This window comes from Sciurus vulgaris (assembly GCF_902686455.1).
Source record: "Sciurus vulgaris genome assembly, chromosome: 10".
Classification (NCBI taxonomy): domain Eukaryota; kingdom Metazoa; phylum Chordata; class Mammalia; order Rodentia; family Sciuridae; genus Sciurus; species Sciurus vulgaris.
Genome location: NC_136470.1, coordinates 10,745,469 through 10,765,302, shown reverse-complemented (window position 1 = coordinate 10,765,302; position 19,834 = coordinate 10,745,469). Strand labels below are relative to the sequence as shown.

Genomic DNA, 19,834 nt, shown 5'->3' with positions numbered 1-19,834 from the left:
ACTGGCATGCCTACAACGCATGCACACGCCATCCTGTACACTGTACAGCTTCATCTCCTGGCTTTACATGTAAAAAATGAATTTGAGATCCTACAAGCACAAAGAAAAAGAGAAACAAAGAGATACTTCTGTTCTGGGTCCTCAAACTTCAGGAAAGGATCCAGCAAAATCCCTCTAAGTGAGGAGAAATAGCCATCACTGTCCACACCTACTCGTGCAGGAGCAAGCTGAGAAACTGGCTGCGTAAGAAGCAATGGGCAGCTGAAGAAGCAACTTGCCTATAAAATCCCACAACCACAGGAACCGCTATAAGAGAAATTAAACATTGGAAACTTTTAAAAGTATAAAAAGAAGGATGGGGAGATTGCTTTGAAAGAGCAAGTTTAAGCATTTAAGATGATACTAATTAGTAAACTGTTTTTCAGAACTGTAAAATATAGACATTTCATGTGTTTAGGAAGGGATGAAATAGAGAGATTTTTGTATAAGGAAAACAGTTGCTCCTGAATCGCCGAGCTGCTGATCTTTTCCTAGAGGGGATTGAAAGTTACGTTGGAGGGTAATTAGTAGTATCAGCAAATGCACGGGTGCTCATTGTTTCCCAGGTACTTTGTGATTATTAAATAATTTAGCCCTTTGGGATCGTCTTAATTTTTATGTTTTTTTTTTTTTTTTTTTTCCTTGCCTGGAGTGGGGTTAAGAGGTTCAGGGGATCAAACCTAGGACCTTGCACATGGAAAGTTACACCTCAGTCCCAACATTTTGAACAAGGTGACACTCAGAATCTGATGACATTCAAATATTCATTTTAAAAACTCTGTAGGTAGAAAAGACCAAATCTTTATCTTTCCTCACTGTAAATGAAATTTGTTCCATGATATGGTATAATCTAAAAATTCTTTTTCCTAGCTTGTTCAGTTCTACCTACATAGTTTTATGTGGATCTGTTTCTCTTTTTCTCACAATTGCAGAAGGGTTCGATCAGGCAGTGGAATATCTGTTATAAGCTCCACATCAGTAGATCAGAGGTTACCAGAGGAACCAGCTTTAGAAGATGAACAACAACAATTAGAAAAGAAATTACCTGGTAAGGCAGCCTTTATATTTGGCTTACATATCACAGTTGAAATTTTCTATCTGTAAGGCAAAATGGAAGTAAAAATAAATCTAGCTTCTGACATTTTTGCTATATTTATTTGACCATATCAGAAAAAGAGTTTCAATGTGCTTTTGGATTCAGATCTATGTAGAGAAATAAGAACAATGAGTACTCTGTTGTTACACCCTTATTCTAGTTTTTAACTTGAAATGTTATTATATACTGCTAAACATTATCTATGGAATTTAGAACACTAAAAATTTGGTGTTAGGTGGTTTCTTTGGACCGGCAATGCAGAAGCAGAAAGTGAAGTCACCTACTGTGACATTCTCAATGTGTTACAGGAGAATTAGAAAGTCTTGATGTGTTACAGGAGAATTAGAAACTCCTTAATAGCAGAAGCCTACTTTAAAAAATTTAATATGAACCTGTTTTAAATAATCCTCATTTACAATGGTAAATCTATCATACTATTAAAGTAGTCCAAGGTGGCTATGAATTATTAATGATGAGATGATAATGATAATAAAAGGCAATTGAAATTTGCTGTGTAGTCTCTTTATGTTAAATACTTTGTCAATATCATTTTGCCACAATAAGGTGCTCAGCATTTAATTAGTTTGCTGAGAACACAAGCTCTTCCAGACTATTCTCTAAACTAAATAACTTTTCAGTTATGTTCAGTGATGAAATACTTATTGTAGGTGTTCGGCGTGCAAGATTGTGTGTTGAGCCAGTGAAGAATCTAAATGCTAATTATACATGGCCCATACTCTAGAAACTTACGCTAGAAGATTTGAGAAGTCCATATAAACAATTGCTAAATCAGTACAAAAGTGTGATGAAGTCTTTGAGAGTTTGTAGATGCACAGCAGAGCTACTTAAGCTTGATTGTGGTATACTGAAAAGGTCATGGGGAATTAAATCCCCGTGTACTGGATCTCAGGTTGAGTAAAGACTTGAAGATAAATAGGGTCACTACAAGTAGATGTGAGGACCATGTCAACTTTACAATGAAAATGAATCCTCAGTGGGATAAGGACAGGAATTTTTAGAATTCAGAATTTTATTTTTCAATTGGTAGTAAACATTCATTTTGGATTTTGAGCAGAATGTGACATTAAGTATTTTATTTTTGCATTGATCCTTTCCACAACCATTTATGATGTGCCTCCTGTATACTAGGAATAGTGCCAGACACTGGATTAAAAAGATGTATAGAGACTTTCAGTGTTTTTAAAATTGAAATGAAATTTGCATAATATAAAATTGAACATCTTAAACTTGTACAATTTAGTGGCTTATCACCTTGGGCTGCCACACCAAAATATCATACACTGTGTGGCTGAAACAGTGGAGATTTATTTCTCATGCGCTAAAGACTGGAAGCTCACAGAGTCCCAGGTACCCCAGTTCCTGGCGAGGGCCTTCTTCCTCACTTGTAGGCAGCCGCTTTACTCTGTGTCCTCCTGTGGCCTTTCCTTGGTGCACGTGGGGGGTGGGGGTGGGGGGAAGATCCTTCTTTTTCTTCCTCTTTTGATAAGTTCACTAATCTCATCATGGGGGCCCTACTCTTATGACCTAATCTAACCCTATTTATCCCCCAAAGACATTTCTAAATACCATCATGTTTGTGTAGTTAAGACTGTAACATATGAATTTGGGGGTGTGGTGGTAGGGTGTACATTTATTCTATAATAGTGGTGTTTATTACTCTCAGCTATACAAACATCACCCCTCTCTTCTTCTAAAAGAAAACACCCTACCCAGTCACTCTCCATTTTCATTCACCCCAGCCCCTGGTAACCTCCAATCTCCTTTCTGTTTCTTTGGGTTTAACAATGGAGAATAGTTCATATAATTGGATTCATATAATATTTGACCTTTTGTACCTGGCTTCTTTGACTTAGAAGAGATTCGCCTCTTATGAATCATTTACTCATTCCTTTCTGAGTGGAGGGACTTTCCGTTTTAAGGAAGCTGAGTAAGGAAGATAGTGTCTCCTCTGAAATCACCAAAGGTGATTCCATGCTAGGCTATAACTCTACCATTGAGCCACATTCCCAGCCTGGAGAGCTTCCCTTGTCTGGGGTGAATACCAAGGAGATCATAGGAGGTAACCCAAAGGTGAATATGCACTGCTGAAAACAGGAGGCAGATGGAATTTTTAGAAATGAATAAAATAAATTAGATGAAGACAAAGGTTTAGAAAGGATAAGAGAAAAATAATAGAATTAACAATTTACAGTAGTGTGTCAAAGAAGGAAACAAGAGTATGGATTAGAAAAAAGTATTTAGTGACTGTGGTGCATTTAAGAATCAGGGCAGAGCAGCTTCTTCAGTGTGAACCATGTAGTACGCACTCTACCCCTGCTTTGAGAAGTCACCTTGTTCAAACAGGAGACAGTCGTAGTGCAGTTATAAGCTAAGGTGAAGTGGGGGGGGGGGGATTCATGATGCAGAAGAGATGGTGGGTCACTTGATGAATCAAGGCATGAATAAGGGAAAGGGTCAAGTAGCAGGGGAGGAGAGGAGATTAGGTGATGATACAGAATTGTTGAAAGACTTTTGTGGAAACGGTGTTTGGTACAGATGGTAGTAGAAAGGGTTAGGGGCAACTCTTCCTTAACCTTTCTGTTTCCTGTTTATAGTGCTTACTACAGGGGGACCCATTAAGGAAACTTAGGGAGTTCTGGATTTGAGTATGTACTATAGATTTCAAAATGCCAGTAAGTTTTTTCTTTTGAAAATACTATTGAAAATCATGGGTTTTCATAATTGGTCTGATCTTTCTTTTAAAGTAACGTTTGAAGATAAGAAGCGGGAAAATTTTGAACGTGGCAATCTGGAACTGGAGAAACGGAGACAAGCTCTCTTGGAACAGCAGCGCAAAGAGCAAGAACGCTTGGCTCAGCTAGAACGGGCTGAGCAGGAAAGGAAAGAGCGGGAGCGCCAGGAGCAAGAGCGCAAAAGACAGCTGGAGCTGGAGAAGCAACTGGAAAAGCAACGGGAGCTGGAACGGCAGAGAGAGGAGGAGAGGAGGAAAGAGATTGAGAGGCGAGAGGTAAGCAGCTGCAAATAGCCCAGTAATTTAACACAGGAGCTTTGTCTCTCTCTTGCAGAATCATACAAGTGATGTATTAATACAGGGCAGCCTGTTTTCCTTTTTTATTCTTAAGTTTTGTCTGTGTGTATTACTAAGGATTAAACACAGGACCTCACACACGCGAAGTAAGTGTTCTACCACTGTGCTACTCCCCAGCCCTTTCTTTTCTTTAAGTTGCGTAGATGGCCAGACTTTGAATTTGTGATCCTCTTGCCTCAATCCCCTGAGTAGCTGGGATTACAAGCAGGTACCACCCTACTAGGTGGTTTTTTCTTTTTATAATTCAGGAATGTTAGTACATTCACAAAGTTACACAACCATCATCACTCTCTTCTATTCCTAAGCATTTTCATCATCCCCAAAAGAAACCCCTTGTATGCTAAGGAGTTTATTCCTTATTCCTCTTTACCCCAAGCCCCTGGCAACCACACATTTACTTCCTTATCTTTATAGATTTGCCTGTTCTGGACATTATAAATAAAGTTGTACAGTATGTGGCCTTTTTGTGTCTGGATTTCACTTAGCCTGATATTTCAAGGTTTACCCACATTGTAGCATGAATCAGTACTTTATCCTTTTTTATGACTGAGTGGTATTCGCTTTTATGGAAAATACTACTTTCATTTATCCATTCATAAGTAGATGAACTTTGGGTTGTTGTCTGGTTTTTTATAGCTATTACAAATGCCAATATCAACATTTTTTCTACAAGTTTTTTTTATTACTTCATCTTATAACAAACCACTGAGAGAGCAGTTCAGTGTTTTTCCACATTTTTTTCTCTCCATATACACATTTATGTAAAAACATAAAGGTTAACATGGTGGCATGTGTGGAGGTTGTAGGTTTTTTTTTTAAACCACTTGATGTTATCATAATTGTATTGTTTTGAGACACCACCCCCCTTTAAAAATATATCTGGGAAATCCTCATATATTCCATGGAAGTCTTCACAAATTCAGTGCCAGATCTGGAAGGGGGCCACGTCAATCTCATGTTCAAATTCCCAATTTTAGTGTGTTGCTACAGAAGCAATGCCATGGTTCTTTTCATGTGAATGAAATGTAAAGATGAGGAATTTGTGTTTATTTAAAAAGTAATACTTTGGTTTCATCTCCTAATGATTGCTTTAGACAGTACGTAGCCATAAGCTGCCTTTTGTTCAAGTAGCTACACACAGATACCAATAAGATTTTAAATATTTATCTGTTTGGTGCTGGAGATTGAAGCCAGGGCCTTGAACATGCTGACCATGCATTCAACCCTTCTCCTCTGACAAGATTTTAATTACCAGAATGGACAACAAAAGGGCATACCACCTTCCTGTCTTCAACATAAGAAAAAAAAAAAAAAAAAAAAGGCATTTTAAAGTATTTATTCAGAATTATGTAGTAGGCATTTACCGTTGCTAGTCTCTGGAGCGTTGCTAGTCCCTGGAGCTTCAGTGGTGACTAGATGTGCCACCTATCCTCTCACACTTTGCAGTGTGGTTAGGAGTTTGTGGAGTGAGAGGTAGTCACACTACCAGTGGTAAAATCTATGCAGATATTCCAAAATCTGCAAACTTCTAAGACCTGAAACATTCTGGTCCCAGCGTTCTGGATAAGGGATGCTTAACCTGTAATAATAGCTTCTCTTTTGTTTGGGAGAAAGCAAGTTTTGTTTGTTTTAGTTCTGTGTGATTTTACTGAAGTAGTTTCCTTCTTGTTTGTGAGTCTGTAAATAAGAAGGAGCACTTTTATTTAGCGCATCACATGTTCTGGAAGACATGGAGAATGAAATTCAAATGTGAAACGATCCTGTCAGTTCTCAGCTTATGTAAATATAATTAGTTCTAAATAATCCCTTTTTCCCACAGAAGGAGCACTGTATTTTATGAAGTTTTTTTTTTTTTTTTTTGGTGCTGGGGACGAACCCAGGGCCTTATGCTTACAAGGCAAGCACTCTACCGACTGAGCTATCTCCCCAGCCCCTTTTATGAAGTTTTTTGTTGCTTTATGATATGATTTCTTGTAATGTCTAATATTTCATTCTTAAAAAGAAAGACTTACTAGATGATACTTTGTTAGAGACATGTTAGAGCATAAGAACTGAAAAATTAATAAACTGTGACTTTCACAGGCTGCAAAACGGGAACTTGAGAGACCAGCGACAACTTGAATGGGAACGGAACCGAAGGCAAGAACTTTTAAATCAAAGAAATAAAGAACAGAGGACATAGTTGTACTGAAAGCAAAGAAAAAGACTTGGAATTTGAATTAGAAGCTCTCGTGAGTGATATTTGATTATACCTTGGATATATTATACCAACATTGAACCATTAAAAATGGTAATAATTCCTGTTACCTTTCATTTGTTAAAGAATGATAAAAAGCATCAATTAGAAGGAAAACTTCAAGATATCAGATGTCGATTAACCACCCAACGGCAAGAAATTGAGAGTACAAACAAATCTAGAGAGTTTGAGAATTGCTGAAATCACCCATTTGCAGCAGCAGGTTACAGGTGAGAAAACAATGTATCATGAAAGACTTTAGGCTTACGTGCTTGCCTGATTCCTTTATTTGTTATTTCATTCAACAAACTGTAAGCATCTTCCACATACCAATTTCTGGGAAGAAAAGATGAAGTAGTTGGGGTCCTTTCCTTAAAAGTAGGCGTCAAGTAAACAACTCAGCAGATGTTTGCTGCACACATGCTAGGTGCCAGGCTCTCTTTTAGGTACTGGGCCTACAGTGTTGAACAGCAGAGATGAGGCAGAGGGTGATCTGAATGGACCTTACCCTCTGTTTGCAGGAGGGACACATACGAACAAAACTATAAAGTATGTGTCTATTAGAAAATGAAAAGTGCAAAGACAGTGAGTAGGGAAGGCGATAGAGTGTCCTGGGGGTAAGCAGTGTTGTGATTTTAACTAAGGTAGTCAGGGCAGGTCTTTTGTGAAGGTGACATTTACACAGATTTGAAATCCCTGCTGGACTAAACTGTAGAGTATCTTGCCAGAGCAAGTTCTAGGCAGATACAGCAGTGCCAGTGACCTGAGGGCTATAGCAGGTTTCTGGGATGCCAGACCGTACAGGACTAGTTGACCAACAATAGGACTTGGGCTTTTCTGTGATGATTAAATAGGTGCAATTAAGATTTTTAGGGGGGGTATGAGAAAGATGCGTAGATAAGACTTGAGACTTGATAGTGTGCTAGTGACAGTTTTGCCTTCATTCAGTTACCTCTCATCTGTTATCTCACCTGGTTTGGTATAAACATTGGACTATAGGGGCATCAAATTCATGCAGATAATTACCTGCATATCATCATATTTGATCATAGTGACTCTTTTATGTCTAACTTCTTTTTCTCAGCATGATAATTTTGAGATTGATTTTTCCATGTTGTGGAGTGAAAAAGTACTTTGTTCCATTTCATCACTGAGTAATATTTACTGATCCATTAATCTGTTGATTAATATTCAATTAATTGCAATTTGGGATTTTCATTACTAAAACTACAATGAACATTTATGTATAGGTATTTATGTGGAATCATGACTTATTTCTGTAAGGCAGATGTTTTGGAGTGGAATCGTGTCATATAAATCTATCTTCAACCTTCCCAAAAGCTATATTTATACTCTTCACATTCTGTCAGCAATCTGTGAGTGATACAGTTATTTCTCATCCTTACCAAGACTTAGTGTTACCATTATTTCTAATTTTGACTTTTCTAGTAGGTATGTAGCAAATATATTTCATTTTGTCTTTTACATGCATTTCTGTGAAGACTGATGATGTCGGGCATCATTTTACATGTTGCATGGTATCCTTTGTGTATCTTTGAATTGTCTGAACTTGGTCATTTTTGGTCGAGTTGTTTTTCTTACTATTGTAAGAGTTTTATATATATTCTTGTTAATAAGTCACTTGTCAGGTACATGATTTGCAAATATTTTCTCCTAATTTTTGACTTGTTTCTCATTTTCATACTATTTTTAAAAGGCAGAAGTGTTAAATTTTGATAAGCTTTAGTTCATTAATGTATTTGTGTTATTATACTTTTTGTTTTCTGAGAAATATTTGCCCCATGGCAGCAACATTTTCTTCTATATTTTCTTTCAAAAGTTTCATAGTTTTACATGTTTAGGTCAATAATCCATTTCAAGTTGGTTTTTGCATATAGTCCAAGTTAGAAGTTGATCCACATTTTTCTCCATAGTATTCCCAGCACTACTTCCTTGAAAATACTTCCTTTCCTATTAAATGTCCTTGGTAGCTGTTGAAAATCAGTTGCAAAGTGTGTTCTGAACTTGTTTTAATTCTGTATCTATCCTTTCACCACCACCTTACTCCATGGATAATTATAGCTTTATTGTGGTTTTTGAAATCAAGTAGTTTGAGTACCCCGTTACTGGTTATTGTTTATGAAAAAAAAAAAAAGTTGTTTTTTTTTTTTTTTGGTCTATTCTAAGACATTTCCATAAAAATTACAGAATCAGCATGTCATTTTTTTTTTTTCAAAAATACTTAGAACTTTGTTGGAATTCCTTTGAATTTATTAATCATTTTGGGAAGATTAGACATTTACCAATATTGAGTCTGATAGCTTATCTCTCAATTTACTTAGGTGGTTGTAAATTTCTTTCAGCATGTTTTGAGTTTTCAGTGTATAAGCATTACATGTATTTTGAAGTTTTCCTTAAGTGTTCTGTAGTCAGTGCAATTGTATGTATATTTTTATTTCAATTTCCAATTATTTGATGTTAGTATATAGAAATAGAATTTATTTGTTACAGTTTTGTATCTGTGTTATTGTTTAGCTAATTTCTCAGGGTTTGTTTTTGTTTTTTGCAGTGCTGGGGATGGAACCCAAGATAGCAAATATGCTAAGCAAGCGCTGTATCACTGAGCTACATCCCCAACTCCAGTGTCTTATTTCTAGTAGGATAACTTTCTGTAGATTCCTTGGAGTTTTCTAGCTATGTAAACATGCCATGTTTACAAAAAGACAGCTTTATTTTTCATTTTCTAATCCATATGCCTTTTATATCTGTGAACACCTAGGTAACTATGTTCAATAATTTTGATGAAATAAATTCACTGAAAGATACAAGTTGTCAAAATAGAGTTAAGAAGAAAGAAAAAAACCTGAATAGTTGTACATCTAATAAGTAAATTTTACTATTAAAAATTCTACCACAAAGAAAACTCCATACCTAGAAGGCTTCACTGATAAATGTCACCAAAAATTAAAGAAGAGATGTCATTTAACACAAACATTTTAAAATAGAAGAGGAAGGACTATTCTCTAACATTTTCTGAGCTCAGCATTACCCTGATACCAAACCCAGACAAGGATATTACAAGAAAACTCCGGCTGCCTGGACGCAGAGTGAGAGGCTGAGAGAGTCAGAGATGCTATCCGCTTCCATCAGTTGCGCAGACCCTTCCGGAGCCGCTGCTGCTATGGATGATCGGGAGGATCTGGTGTATCAGGCGAAGCTGGCCGAGCAGGCTGAGCGATATGACGAAATGGTGGAATCAATGAAGAAAGTAGCAGGGATGGATGTGGAGCTGACAGTTGAAGAAAGAAACCTATCTGTTGCATATAAAAATGTGATTGGAGCTAGAAGAGTTTCCTGGAGAATCATCAGCAGCATTGAACAGAAAGAAGAAAACAAGGGAGGAGAAGACAAACTAAAAATGATTTGGGAATATCGGCAAATGGTTGAGACTGAGCTAAAGTTAATCTGTTGTGACATTTTGGATGTACTGGACAAACACCTCATTCCAGCAGCTAACACTGGCAAGTCCAAGGTTTTCTATTATAAAATGAAAGGGGACTACCACAGGTATCTGGCTGAATTTGCCACAGGAAATGACAGGAAGGAGGCTGCAGAGAACAGCCTAGTGGCTTATAAAGCTGCTAGTGATATTGCAATGACAGAACTTCCACCAATGCACCCCATTTGTTTAGGTCTTGCTCTCAATTTTTCCGTATTCTTCTATGAAATTCTTAATTCCCCTGACCGTGCCTGCAGGTTGGCAAAAGCAGCTTTTGATGATGCAATTGCAGAACTGGATACACTGAGTGAAGAAAGCTATGAGGACTCTACACTTATCATCCTGTTGTCACATGATAACCTGACACTATGGACTTCAGACGTGCAGGGTGATGGTGAAGAGCAGAATAAAGAAGCGCTGCAGGATGTGGAAGATGAAAATCAGTGAGACATAAAAGCCAACAAGAGAAACCATCTCTGACCACCCCACTCCTCCCTGTCCCACCCCTTGGAAGTTACCCATTGTCACTGAGAACCACCAAATCTGACTTTTACATTTGGTCTCAGAATTTAGGTTCCTGCCCTGTTCCCCCCCCCCCCCCCGCCTTTTTGTTTTTGTTTTTAAACAGTTTTCAAAAGTTCTTAAAGGCAAAAGTGAATTTCTGTGGATTTACTAGTCCCAGCTTTTAGGTTCTTTAAGACACTAACAGGACTGCATGGAGGCTTTTTCAACATTACCGTATTGTCTCCGTGCCAGAAGTGGCAAGATCGCCATTAGAAATGGAAATTACATTTGAAAGCCATTAGACTTCTAGGTGATGTATCTGAGAAATCGATCACACTTTAGAGGCATATGTGGTATCATTTTTTTTTCCTTTTTCTAATTGTTTGAATTTTATACCAGTGTTTAAACTTAATTGGGTGTTAGCTTGAGGTGGTTAATAGGTTGTTTTGGGGGAGGTTTGTTATGGTTTTGCTGTAAAAAGTGTTTCCAACTCTGCTGAGATGTTGCTGAAAAGCACGGTGCTGGTAACAGTCCAGCAGTCCGTGGCTGCTCAGTCTTGCCTACTCTTACTCTCCCTCTGAGGCAGGTTGGCGTTGAAGGTGGTGTGGAGCAGCCTGCACGCGGGTTCAGTTCTTTGTTCCTTCTCCCTCCCTTTCCCTCTGCCTCCCCTCCCCTCCTTCGCTCGCTCAACCTCTTCTGTTCAGTACGTGTAACTTGAAGCTAATCTGTACTACTGGATATCTGACTGGAGCCACAGATACAGAATCTGTATTGTTCTTACTGAAACACAGCATGGAATTAACATTAAACTTAAATAAAACAAACCTGAAATTAAAATGCCAAATAAAAAAAGAAAGAAAACTCCAAACCCATATCCTTCATAAATTTAAATGGGAAGATCCTTCTTTTTTTCCGGTCTTACCAAGTTGACCAGGACCTCTAGAACTATGTTGAAGAGAAATGCTGAGAACCTTATTCTGGGTCTTAGAAGGAAAACTCTCATGAATAAGGAAGGCTAACTAGGTTTTATATAGATGCCCTTCCTCAGGTGAAGGACTTACCTTCTGTTTATTGCTGAGAGTTTTTAATCTTGAATAGATATTACATTGGACCATGTTTTTTGTTGGTTTGGGGCATCTATGGATATGATTTTTTTTTCTTTTGTTAAGATGAAGATTTATATTGATTGCAATTGAATGTAAACCAACCTTCCATTGCTGGGTTACACCACACTTGGCCATAGTATATTACCCCTTTATAAAAATATTTTAGAATATTCAACTTGCTGTTGTTTCATTAAGAATCTTTTCATATAATTCATGAAAGATATTGATTGCCTTCCATATTTTCCTCTATTTATGTGTCTTTCATTAACTATTGATGAAAAATTTCATAAAATATCCCCCTGGAAATTTTAGGGTTAAGGGTCATGTTTTATATCAGTTTATCACAGAAAGTTTTGTGAACAAACACACTATTTATGACTGATGTTTAGGATGTTCAGTTATCTATATTAAATAATTAAGATTCATAAAATATTGAAGGGGAAAATAATACATAATTTGAAGAATGAAAGAAACGAAGCAGGTAAGAAGATATTGGTTTGCTTCCTTTTGTGGGTTAGCAGATACTTTCTTTGCAAATGAGTCAGGTATCCCTTAATATTGGTTTGACCTACTTTATAAACTTAGGTTATACAATTTGAAGTAATGTTTATATAAGTAAAACAGTCTCAGTGATCTGAGTCAGGCTTTGTTTTGATATTTATCTTAGTTCAGGAAAGAAACTTTGGGATTGGGAAAGAAGAAGCAGAATAAGAGGAAAAACTCAGTTGTTTTGCTTTTTCGAGAAAATCATCTGATTTGCATATTATGTTCTGTGAAGTTTTTCTTGTGTGTGTGTTGGAGGAGGGGTGCTGGGGGTGGGGGAGTTATTTATAGAAAAAGAAGCTTCTAAATCCTTTGTTGAGCTGACCTCTCTGCCATTTGCGCCAATAGTACATGAAGGGTTTTTTCCACATAGGCTAGTCTGTATCCAAAAGAGAGGTTCTTAGCCTCTGGTAATTTTTGAGATAGTGTCTTGCTGTTTCTCAGGGCAGTCCTGAACACATGGGCCCAAGTAATCCTCCTACCTGAGTGTATAGCTGAGTGTACAGGTGCATACCACCGTGCTGGCTCTGAAAAATTTTAATTATGGCATTTTTATGTTTTTAAGCCAAAAATCAATACTTGGAGTTCATTTTTCATAAAGGTAAAAATAAAAGTCAAATATTCCCTATTATATCTGTTTTTTTGTTTTTTGTTTTGTTTTGTTTCATGTTGTTTTTGGTACTGGGGTTTGAACCCAGGGGCACAATACCGCTAAGCTGCAACACAGCTGTGGCCATAGTGCCTGACTTCCCTCTTATATCTGGAAAGCCTACCATTTTACTAAAATATGTAGAAAGAAGATACTTCAGCTCAACTTAAGCAAATACTGTGCCTGGCTTATTACCCACAAAAAACTCCAAACAGCCTTGTACAGTATGGTTTTATTTTTTTTCCTTATGCAAGTTAAAAAATGGATGGTTCAAGACTTTTGTGTACCTGTTTAAAATTCCATCCTTTGTGATGGAAAAACATGCAGGGCGGTTAAGATTCTACTGGTTAAAAATCTCTCTTGTTCCCAACTTCAGGTATATCGTAAACCTAAATTCTGCCATATTAAGTATCAAAGCTCAAGTTAAAATAATAGAGTAATTCCTACTGAATTAGTTTATGAGCAACAGAGTCACTGTGTTTGCACTTGATCTCCATGCAATTGAGAGATCCTTACTTCAGTTTTCTCTGTGCAGAGTGTACTTGAAGTACTATCTTTAAAAGCTTATAAATGTCCAGTATGTCAACAAGAATGTAAGCAATGCCAAGGGAGTTATAACTTTTAACTTTATTTTAGTGAAGAGCACTTGGCAAACAGTTCATTCCTTGGCAAGAAAGCAAGAGTCACCCTGACTAGCAATTAAATGCGGTTTACCATAAAGGACTTAAAGTCGACTAACCTCTCTGCCATTCAGGCCATTCAGGAGTATCTCTGAGGGTCAAGAAAACGGACTTAAGCTCTAATTTTGCATGTGGACATCAGAGTGTTCCCTGTCATTCACTATTGTTTTCCTTGTTCTCCCCTAGGAATCTCAACAAATGCTTGGAAGACTTATTCCAGAAAAACAGATACTCAATGACCAATTAAAACAAGTTCAGCAGAACAGTTTGCACAGTAGGTGTTTTATTTTTAAAATTGACTTTTTCCCCTTCCTCTCCTTTACTTCCTTTCTTTCGCCTCCCTCTGTCCTCTCCCTCCTTTCTTTTAAATGTACTGGGGATTGAACCCAGCACTCACCTCATGTGTGCCAATCACAGCTCCCTGGGCTCTACTGCTGAGCTGCACCCCCAGCTGCAACCTTTTCCTTTTTTACAATCAGCAAGGATTTCCTTAAGTGACATGAAAACGTTAAAAAAACATTTCCCTCACTGCCAATTAAAATTTTTCCTGTCTCGCAATGTTTTTCTAAAATAGGAGATTCACTTCTTACACTCAAAAGAGCCTTAGAAGCAAAAGAACTAGCTCGGCAGCAGCTACGAGACCAACTGGATGAGGTGGAGAAAGAAACTAGGTCAAAACTGCAGGAGATTGATATTTTCAATAACCAGCTGAAGGTAACTATTCTCTGTGTGCCTACATGTATGTCTTACCCTTTCATTTTCCTAACTGTCCAGGTGATTAGTTGATATGGAAAAATCAGAGGCAGAAAAATTGATTGCACTGGCTTTTATGCCTTGGTGAAAGCCTTCACATTTATGGATGAGCATTATGCCATCTAAATTGCATTTGTCTCCCTGGAAATATGAAAATGAAATTGGCATCTATAAATTCAGACTCAGTGAGTGAACCCAACATTATGTCTGTTTTTAACTTGAATTATTTTGTATACATTTCCATTCTCTTACCTGTTTATAACCACATCAAGTGGAATTCCTGAAACTAGGCCCCAAAAGCTTTCTTGTTTTCTTTGAGGACTGCTTGGAGGGATTGTTTCTTTCTCTTAAAACTGAGAATTTTTCTGCCACTTCTTACCTTCAAGATTGTGCTTAAGTAAGTAGTCATTTTGTTACCGCATGTTCTAAATTTTTATTGTTTAGTAGAATAATTGCTTTGGTTTTGTGGCAGAAGTGGTATATGTTTTTGTCACATTTACACAGGAAAACTCAGAAAAATGCTAGAGCTCTGAGTAAAGATCACAGCTTCTTTCTGATTATTTTTAATTTAACCTCACAACTTTATCATTCGAAGAATGTTAGCTCTTACATTACATCCAGAATGGAAAAGCTCATCATTTTCTTTTCTTTCTGTCTTTCCCCTCTCCCCGCTTTGGGTACCTTGGATTGAACTCAGGGGCACTTAACCACTGAGCCACATCCCCAGCCCTTTTTATTTTGAGACGGGGTCTTGCTAAGTTACTTAGAGCCTCACTAAATTGATGAGGCTGGCTTTGAACTTGCAATCCTCCTGTGTCATCCCCAGAGCCACTGGCATTACAGTTGTGCATCACCATGCCTGACTAGCTCATTTCTTTTAAATAATTATTATATATTATTTTAAATTTAAGTAGATAATAAAATTTTTATCTGCTATGTTCTTTCAGAAATTGGATGTTATGCTTTTTTCTTCCAAATATTTGTTTTCCTTTTCTAACTTAAAATTCTTTATAAACATGATTCTGGCCACTCTAACTTTTGATACTAGGAAGAAGTGAAACTCCTATTCTTTATTTCTAAGCCAAAAAAATTTAAAAATTGAAAAAATTATAAAACATATTTGAGATTTTTAGTTGACCTCTGGATTGAGAGACTAGACCAAATTGTCTGGACATCTAAATTTGAGGTATTTGTGCTGTTTTTTGGAGTATTAGGTAATGAAACTTTGCTTGGTTGTACAATCCTGAGAATGTGCTCTTAGGGAAAATATTATTTAGCCAACTTAGTATTTTTCTTCATTTTGCTTTTATGCTTATGTTGTGTGAGTATGTATCTGTGTTCTGTATTCGTATTTTGTGATTAAGTGTGGCATATTACTATTGGAAGTGCAACTGTAAGTTCTCCATCTCTAAGTACAATCAAAATCCTCACATTAGTTCTCTTCAATATGACTGGTCACTCTTTTGAACAGTGCTTTTTAATATTCTCTTGGAATACAATCTGTGAAGTATTCAGCTGTCTCCTGAACTCATTAATTCAGATTTTTGCCTTAATGCAGATTCCTTTTCTAGAATTTTGATTCCCAAAATAAGGTTCAGATATTAGGAAATGATACTCTAGGGGTAGTCTTTGATTAATGCTTAGAAGATGTATGGATTAAATAACTTTGGTAATTGAATTGCTCTTGTCAGTGCTAAAGAAAACACCCTTAAAATGTGAGTCATTCTTATGACTAATTATTATTATTATATTTTACTTTATTTTTGGGTAGTTGGAATTGAACCCAGGGTGCTTTAAAACTGAGCTACATTTCGAGCTTTTGTTTTCTTTCTTCTTTTTTTTGAGACAGGATCTCACTAAGTTGCTGAGGCTGACCTTGGACCTGCAGTCTTCCTGTCTTAGCCTCCCAGTTCACTGGGGTTACAGGTGTGCACCACCATACCTGGCGACTGATTACTACTTAATTAACTAATGCTCCCTTCAGTATCAGAGCTCTTCTTATACAATTCTACAAAGACTGACTTTTACCTTTTTGCCCCCCATTACCCCTTTTTCCAAATATACTTGTTTTTAAATAACATTTCTTTCTTTTAAATTTTTATTTTGTTTTCATATTAATTTGGTTTAATGATTAATTAATAGTTAATTAATTTCCTTTTTAAATTTAGTGAGTAAAAAAATTTCGAACCAATATAACTGTATTGTTTTGCTATGTAACTCCCATTTAGAAAACCGACTGAATCTGGTTTGTTGCCTTATGGTTATTATTTTTAGAATTCCTCTGAAACTAAAACAGAAACAATTAAATTGAAGAATCAAAAGATTTATAATTTGATTGTGACCACTCAGAGGCTGTGTTAACATTTAGTTTATTAAGGGTCTCCTTGCCTACTTTTCTTTATTGGAGCCACACTGGAAAATGTGAAACATTTTTTCTAATGTTAGAGCATGTATTTATTAGCAGCTATAATTTTTTATACCATGAGATAGACCAGGAAGAGCCAGCAACCTGACTCTTGGAATTTCTTGGATACCTTTCTTGATAGAGCAGTTCTTTTAGAGCACTAGATGATGCAAAACTTTACTTCTGCCTTGCCTAGAGAGTAGTCCATTCCACACAGCTAGCCTGATGGTGTGGATCTGCTCTGCCCTATGTTAAACCTTCCTTTTCTAAAGAAAACCAGCTAGAGTATAGAAAAGAAGTTAGCTCTTGGCAATTGTATTTCATGTTCATAAAGAACAGTCTTTATTAACATGGAGGACGAAACTGTAATTCATCTGATGCAGGCTAGTATGAAGTGTTTTGATTAGTTGACCAGTCCTCTAAACCTACGTTAGCTTATTGACTCCACAATTGAGGAGCCAATTCTCTCTCTCTGGCTAACTGCTTGTAATACATTATTCTTTTGCTTTCATGCACAAAGTCATGTCCAGTTTTTTAGGTATAAAATTATATAGAGAACATTTGTACTCTTCTTTATCCCTGATCTGAAGTGTAAGGATTGAGAAGTACGTTTAGTTTCTCTTTTGAGAGTTTATGAAACTAAGAATATTTTATTACTTTCTGATATGATTTAGTCCTTTCCTCCAGAATGTTTATTCAGATTCATTTTTTGTTTGAGGATTTCTTCCATTTTCTTCAATTCAAGAAGAATTATATTTCCACCTTCCCTACACAAGATCTGATAAGCAAGGATAGAAATTCTCAAGTCTTTATTTAAAAAGAAAACCTTCACTGTTGTAGTCAGGTTAACAGGTCTTTGTTTTCTATAGGAACCAACACTGAAAATATGAAGCATACTTAGAATTATGGTCCGACTATTGTGATTGACATGATCTCAAATTTTGGGCCCTTTTGTTTTTCTCTGATCTTTTAAAAATCAGGGTGCATTCTTTCCTTTCAGAAAAGGCTATTTTCATGCATTTAAGTAGATATTTACCTTATAGTTGTGGTATTTATATATTTCTAAAAAGATCCCAAGTTGTAGGAGGAATATAGCTCAGTAGTAAAGACCCCAGTGTGCATCTTTATAACTTATCACCATAAACCAAGAAATACTGAAAAAGGAAACAAGAATCCACCATAGTGAATAAACTGTGCTTTTGTTTTTTAAATAAGTCTATAAAAGGGGGGGAGATGGAAGAGGAGAATAAATTATAGCACCCGAGATACTGAAACTCTTGTGCTAGAAATCCCTCAATTAGCATCTTTTATGTATATGTTATCTCTGATATGAACTATACATTTTACCTTTTTGGTGATCATCTGAAATATCAAGCCAGAAATAATCCATTTTGTTAGTGCATAAACTAGTTCTAGCATAAATTAGTACTTCCTAAAGTAGTTTTAACTCAGTGGATCAAATTAATTTACCATAAATTTCTGTTTTTAAATGTATTCTTCTGAGCATAGTAGCACATTCGTATAATTGCAGCAGCTCAGGAGGCTGAGACAGGAGGATTATGAGTTCAAAGTTAGCCTTAGCAACTTAGTGAGGCCTTAAGCAACTTAGTGAGATCCTCTCTCAAAATAAAAAGGGCTGGGGATGTGGTTCAGTGGTCAAGCATGCCTGGGTTCAATCCCCACTACCCATCACCCCAAAATGTATTCTACTTGCAACAAGTATTTTATGTTAACAAATCAGTCATCTCAAATTTGTGTTCCAGAAACATCTATTTGAAATTGTTGGTTATGTATGACTTTCTCAATTTCTTTTGGAGAAGCTATACGCTTAAAATGCATGTAATAAACATTCTTATAATTGTTTTCTTATTTATGGTGCTTTACTAGAGGTATAAAATTCTGGTTCTAACAAGTGTCAAAGCCCATAGGGTCTTTTTAGACAGTAGCTTTTGTCTTCACCTTGCCTTTGCCAGCAATAGTAGTTCCTATGGCAGTTTTCCTTGTTACTGTAAACCCTAATGTTCCATGTCTTAATACTATAAGAATAACATGGAGCAGCAGCAAAAAGTATAGTTTACAGTTCACAAGGTTCCACTGTGTGCCTGTAAAGAGCATCTAACACCCACAGAGGCAAGGTTTTGTGTTTCATGTTGAAAGCTGAGTCCTCGTTGGTCCTTGTCTAGTCACTGTGTGCTGGACAAGTCCTGATGTGACTGGCCCTTTACACTGGTGCGTTTCTTTCTTCCAGTCAGTGGCAATGGAGGAGGCAGTGTGGCAGTGCCTGGCAGTTCTTCTGGGCTGTGTCATCCACTTAGACTTCTTTCTAAAGGTCTCCATGCCCTACTCGGGCAATGCACATCTTTCTCAGACTAAGAATGATGAACCATCTCCAGCTCTGTGCTTCAGTTTCCCCTCCGCAAATGAGTGCCCAGTGTCTCAGATAGCATTTACCATGAAGTACTAAGCTTTCTTTTTAACAGTTGATTATGAATAGTAATCATGGAGTCTGATTGAATCTTTCCTCTTGAAAAGTTGTGTGTGTGATGGTGTAAGTTCTGAATTACCCACTGGACAAGGTACTGTACACTGTAGTCTTGTCTTTATAACAAGCATTTAAGATTGTTTAATTTGCCACTATAAAATTTTGAAAGAGCACTCAGTTACTGTTGATGTCTATGTATGTTTTTCCACGATGTGGAAGACCATATTTTGGCCAGGATATTATTCCAAAAGGACATAGTATTCTATTTCTTAGTGAAATTTGAGTATTTAGGACTAATGAAGAATCATGTTTTTTAATACACTTGGGAAATTCTGGCTTCTTAAGTTAGACACAGGAGCTGTTAGAAGTACAAATTCTGTTCATAATGATACCCGTTCTAAAAATTGCTCCTAAGAACGGAAGTGATGAAATGAGAACTCCAGTCATGGTAAATGAAGTTGTTTGCCTAACTAAGACTTTTCTGCTCTTGGCTTAGACACTTACTTTCATGACGGGCCCATTCATTCTGAAGGCAGTGAAAGGGAAAATGTTTAGCAAATAGAGAAAAGAAAAGAGCTGAGAAAGAACTTAAAAACAGAATAGGAAGTCAGGGGAAAAAATGCATATGAAGAGAAACAGTTTTGGAAATAAAAAGATCCAGGAAGAGGAGATGGAAAGACAGGAAGAGAAATAACAGCATTGCTCTCCTGTAATTGGTAGAATAATGTTTGACT

The 19,834-nt window shown here is 36.7% G+C and overlaps 2 protein-coding genes across 2 annotated transcripts in view; both read left to right on the top strand.

Moving 5' to 3' along the window:
• The window catches only part of ITSN1 (intersectin 1), a 224,682-nt gene that overhangs the window by 90,089 nt on the left and 114,759 nt on the right, over positions 1-19,834 (top strand). The window contains 10 exon segments of the mRNA XM_079101367.1: positions 972-1,087; positions 3,901-4,163; positions 6,327-6,350; positions 6,352-6,416; positions 6,418-6,475; positions 6,568-6,666; positions 6,668-6,703; positions 6,705-6,710; positions 13,648-13,735; positions 14,036-14,175. Of these exon segments, the coding sequence (XP_078957493.1) occupies positions 972-1,087; positions 3,901-4,163; positions 6,327-6,350; positions 6,352-6,416; positions 6,418-6,475; positions 6,568-6,666; positions 6,668-6,703; positions 6,705-6,710; positions 13,648-13,735; positions 14,036-14,175 (895 nt within the window).
• Positions 9,578-10,594, top strand: LOC306638175 (14-3-3 protein epsilon-like). The gene has a single exon (XM_079101361.1). The coding sequence runs from the start codon at positions 9,611-9,613 to the stop codon at positions 10,424-10,426; it is 816 nt and encodes a 271-aa protein (XP_078957487.1). The 5' UTR covers positions 9,578-9,610; the 3' UTR covers positions 10,427-10,594.

Bases quoted from the DNA above. Each gene is read 5' to 3' on its own strand.
- LOC306638175 (XM_079101361.1), top strand. From the start codon at position 9,611: ATGCTATCCGCTTCCATCAGTTGCGCAGACCCTTCCGGAGCCGCTGCT.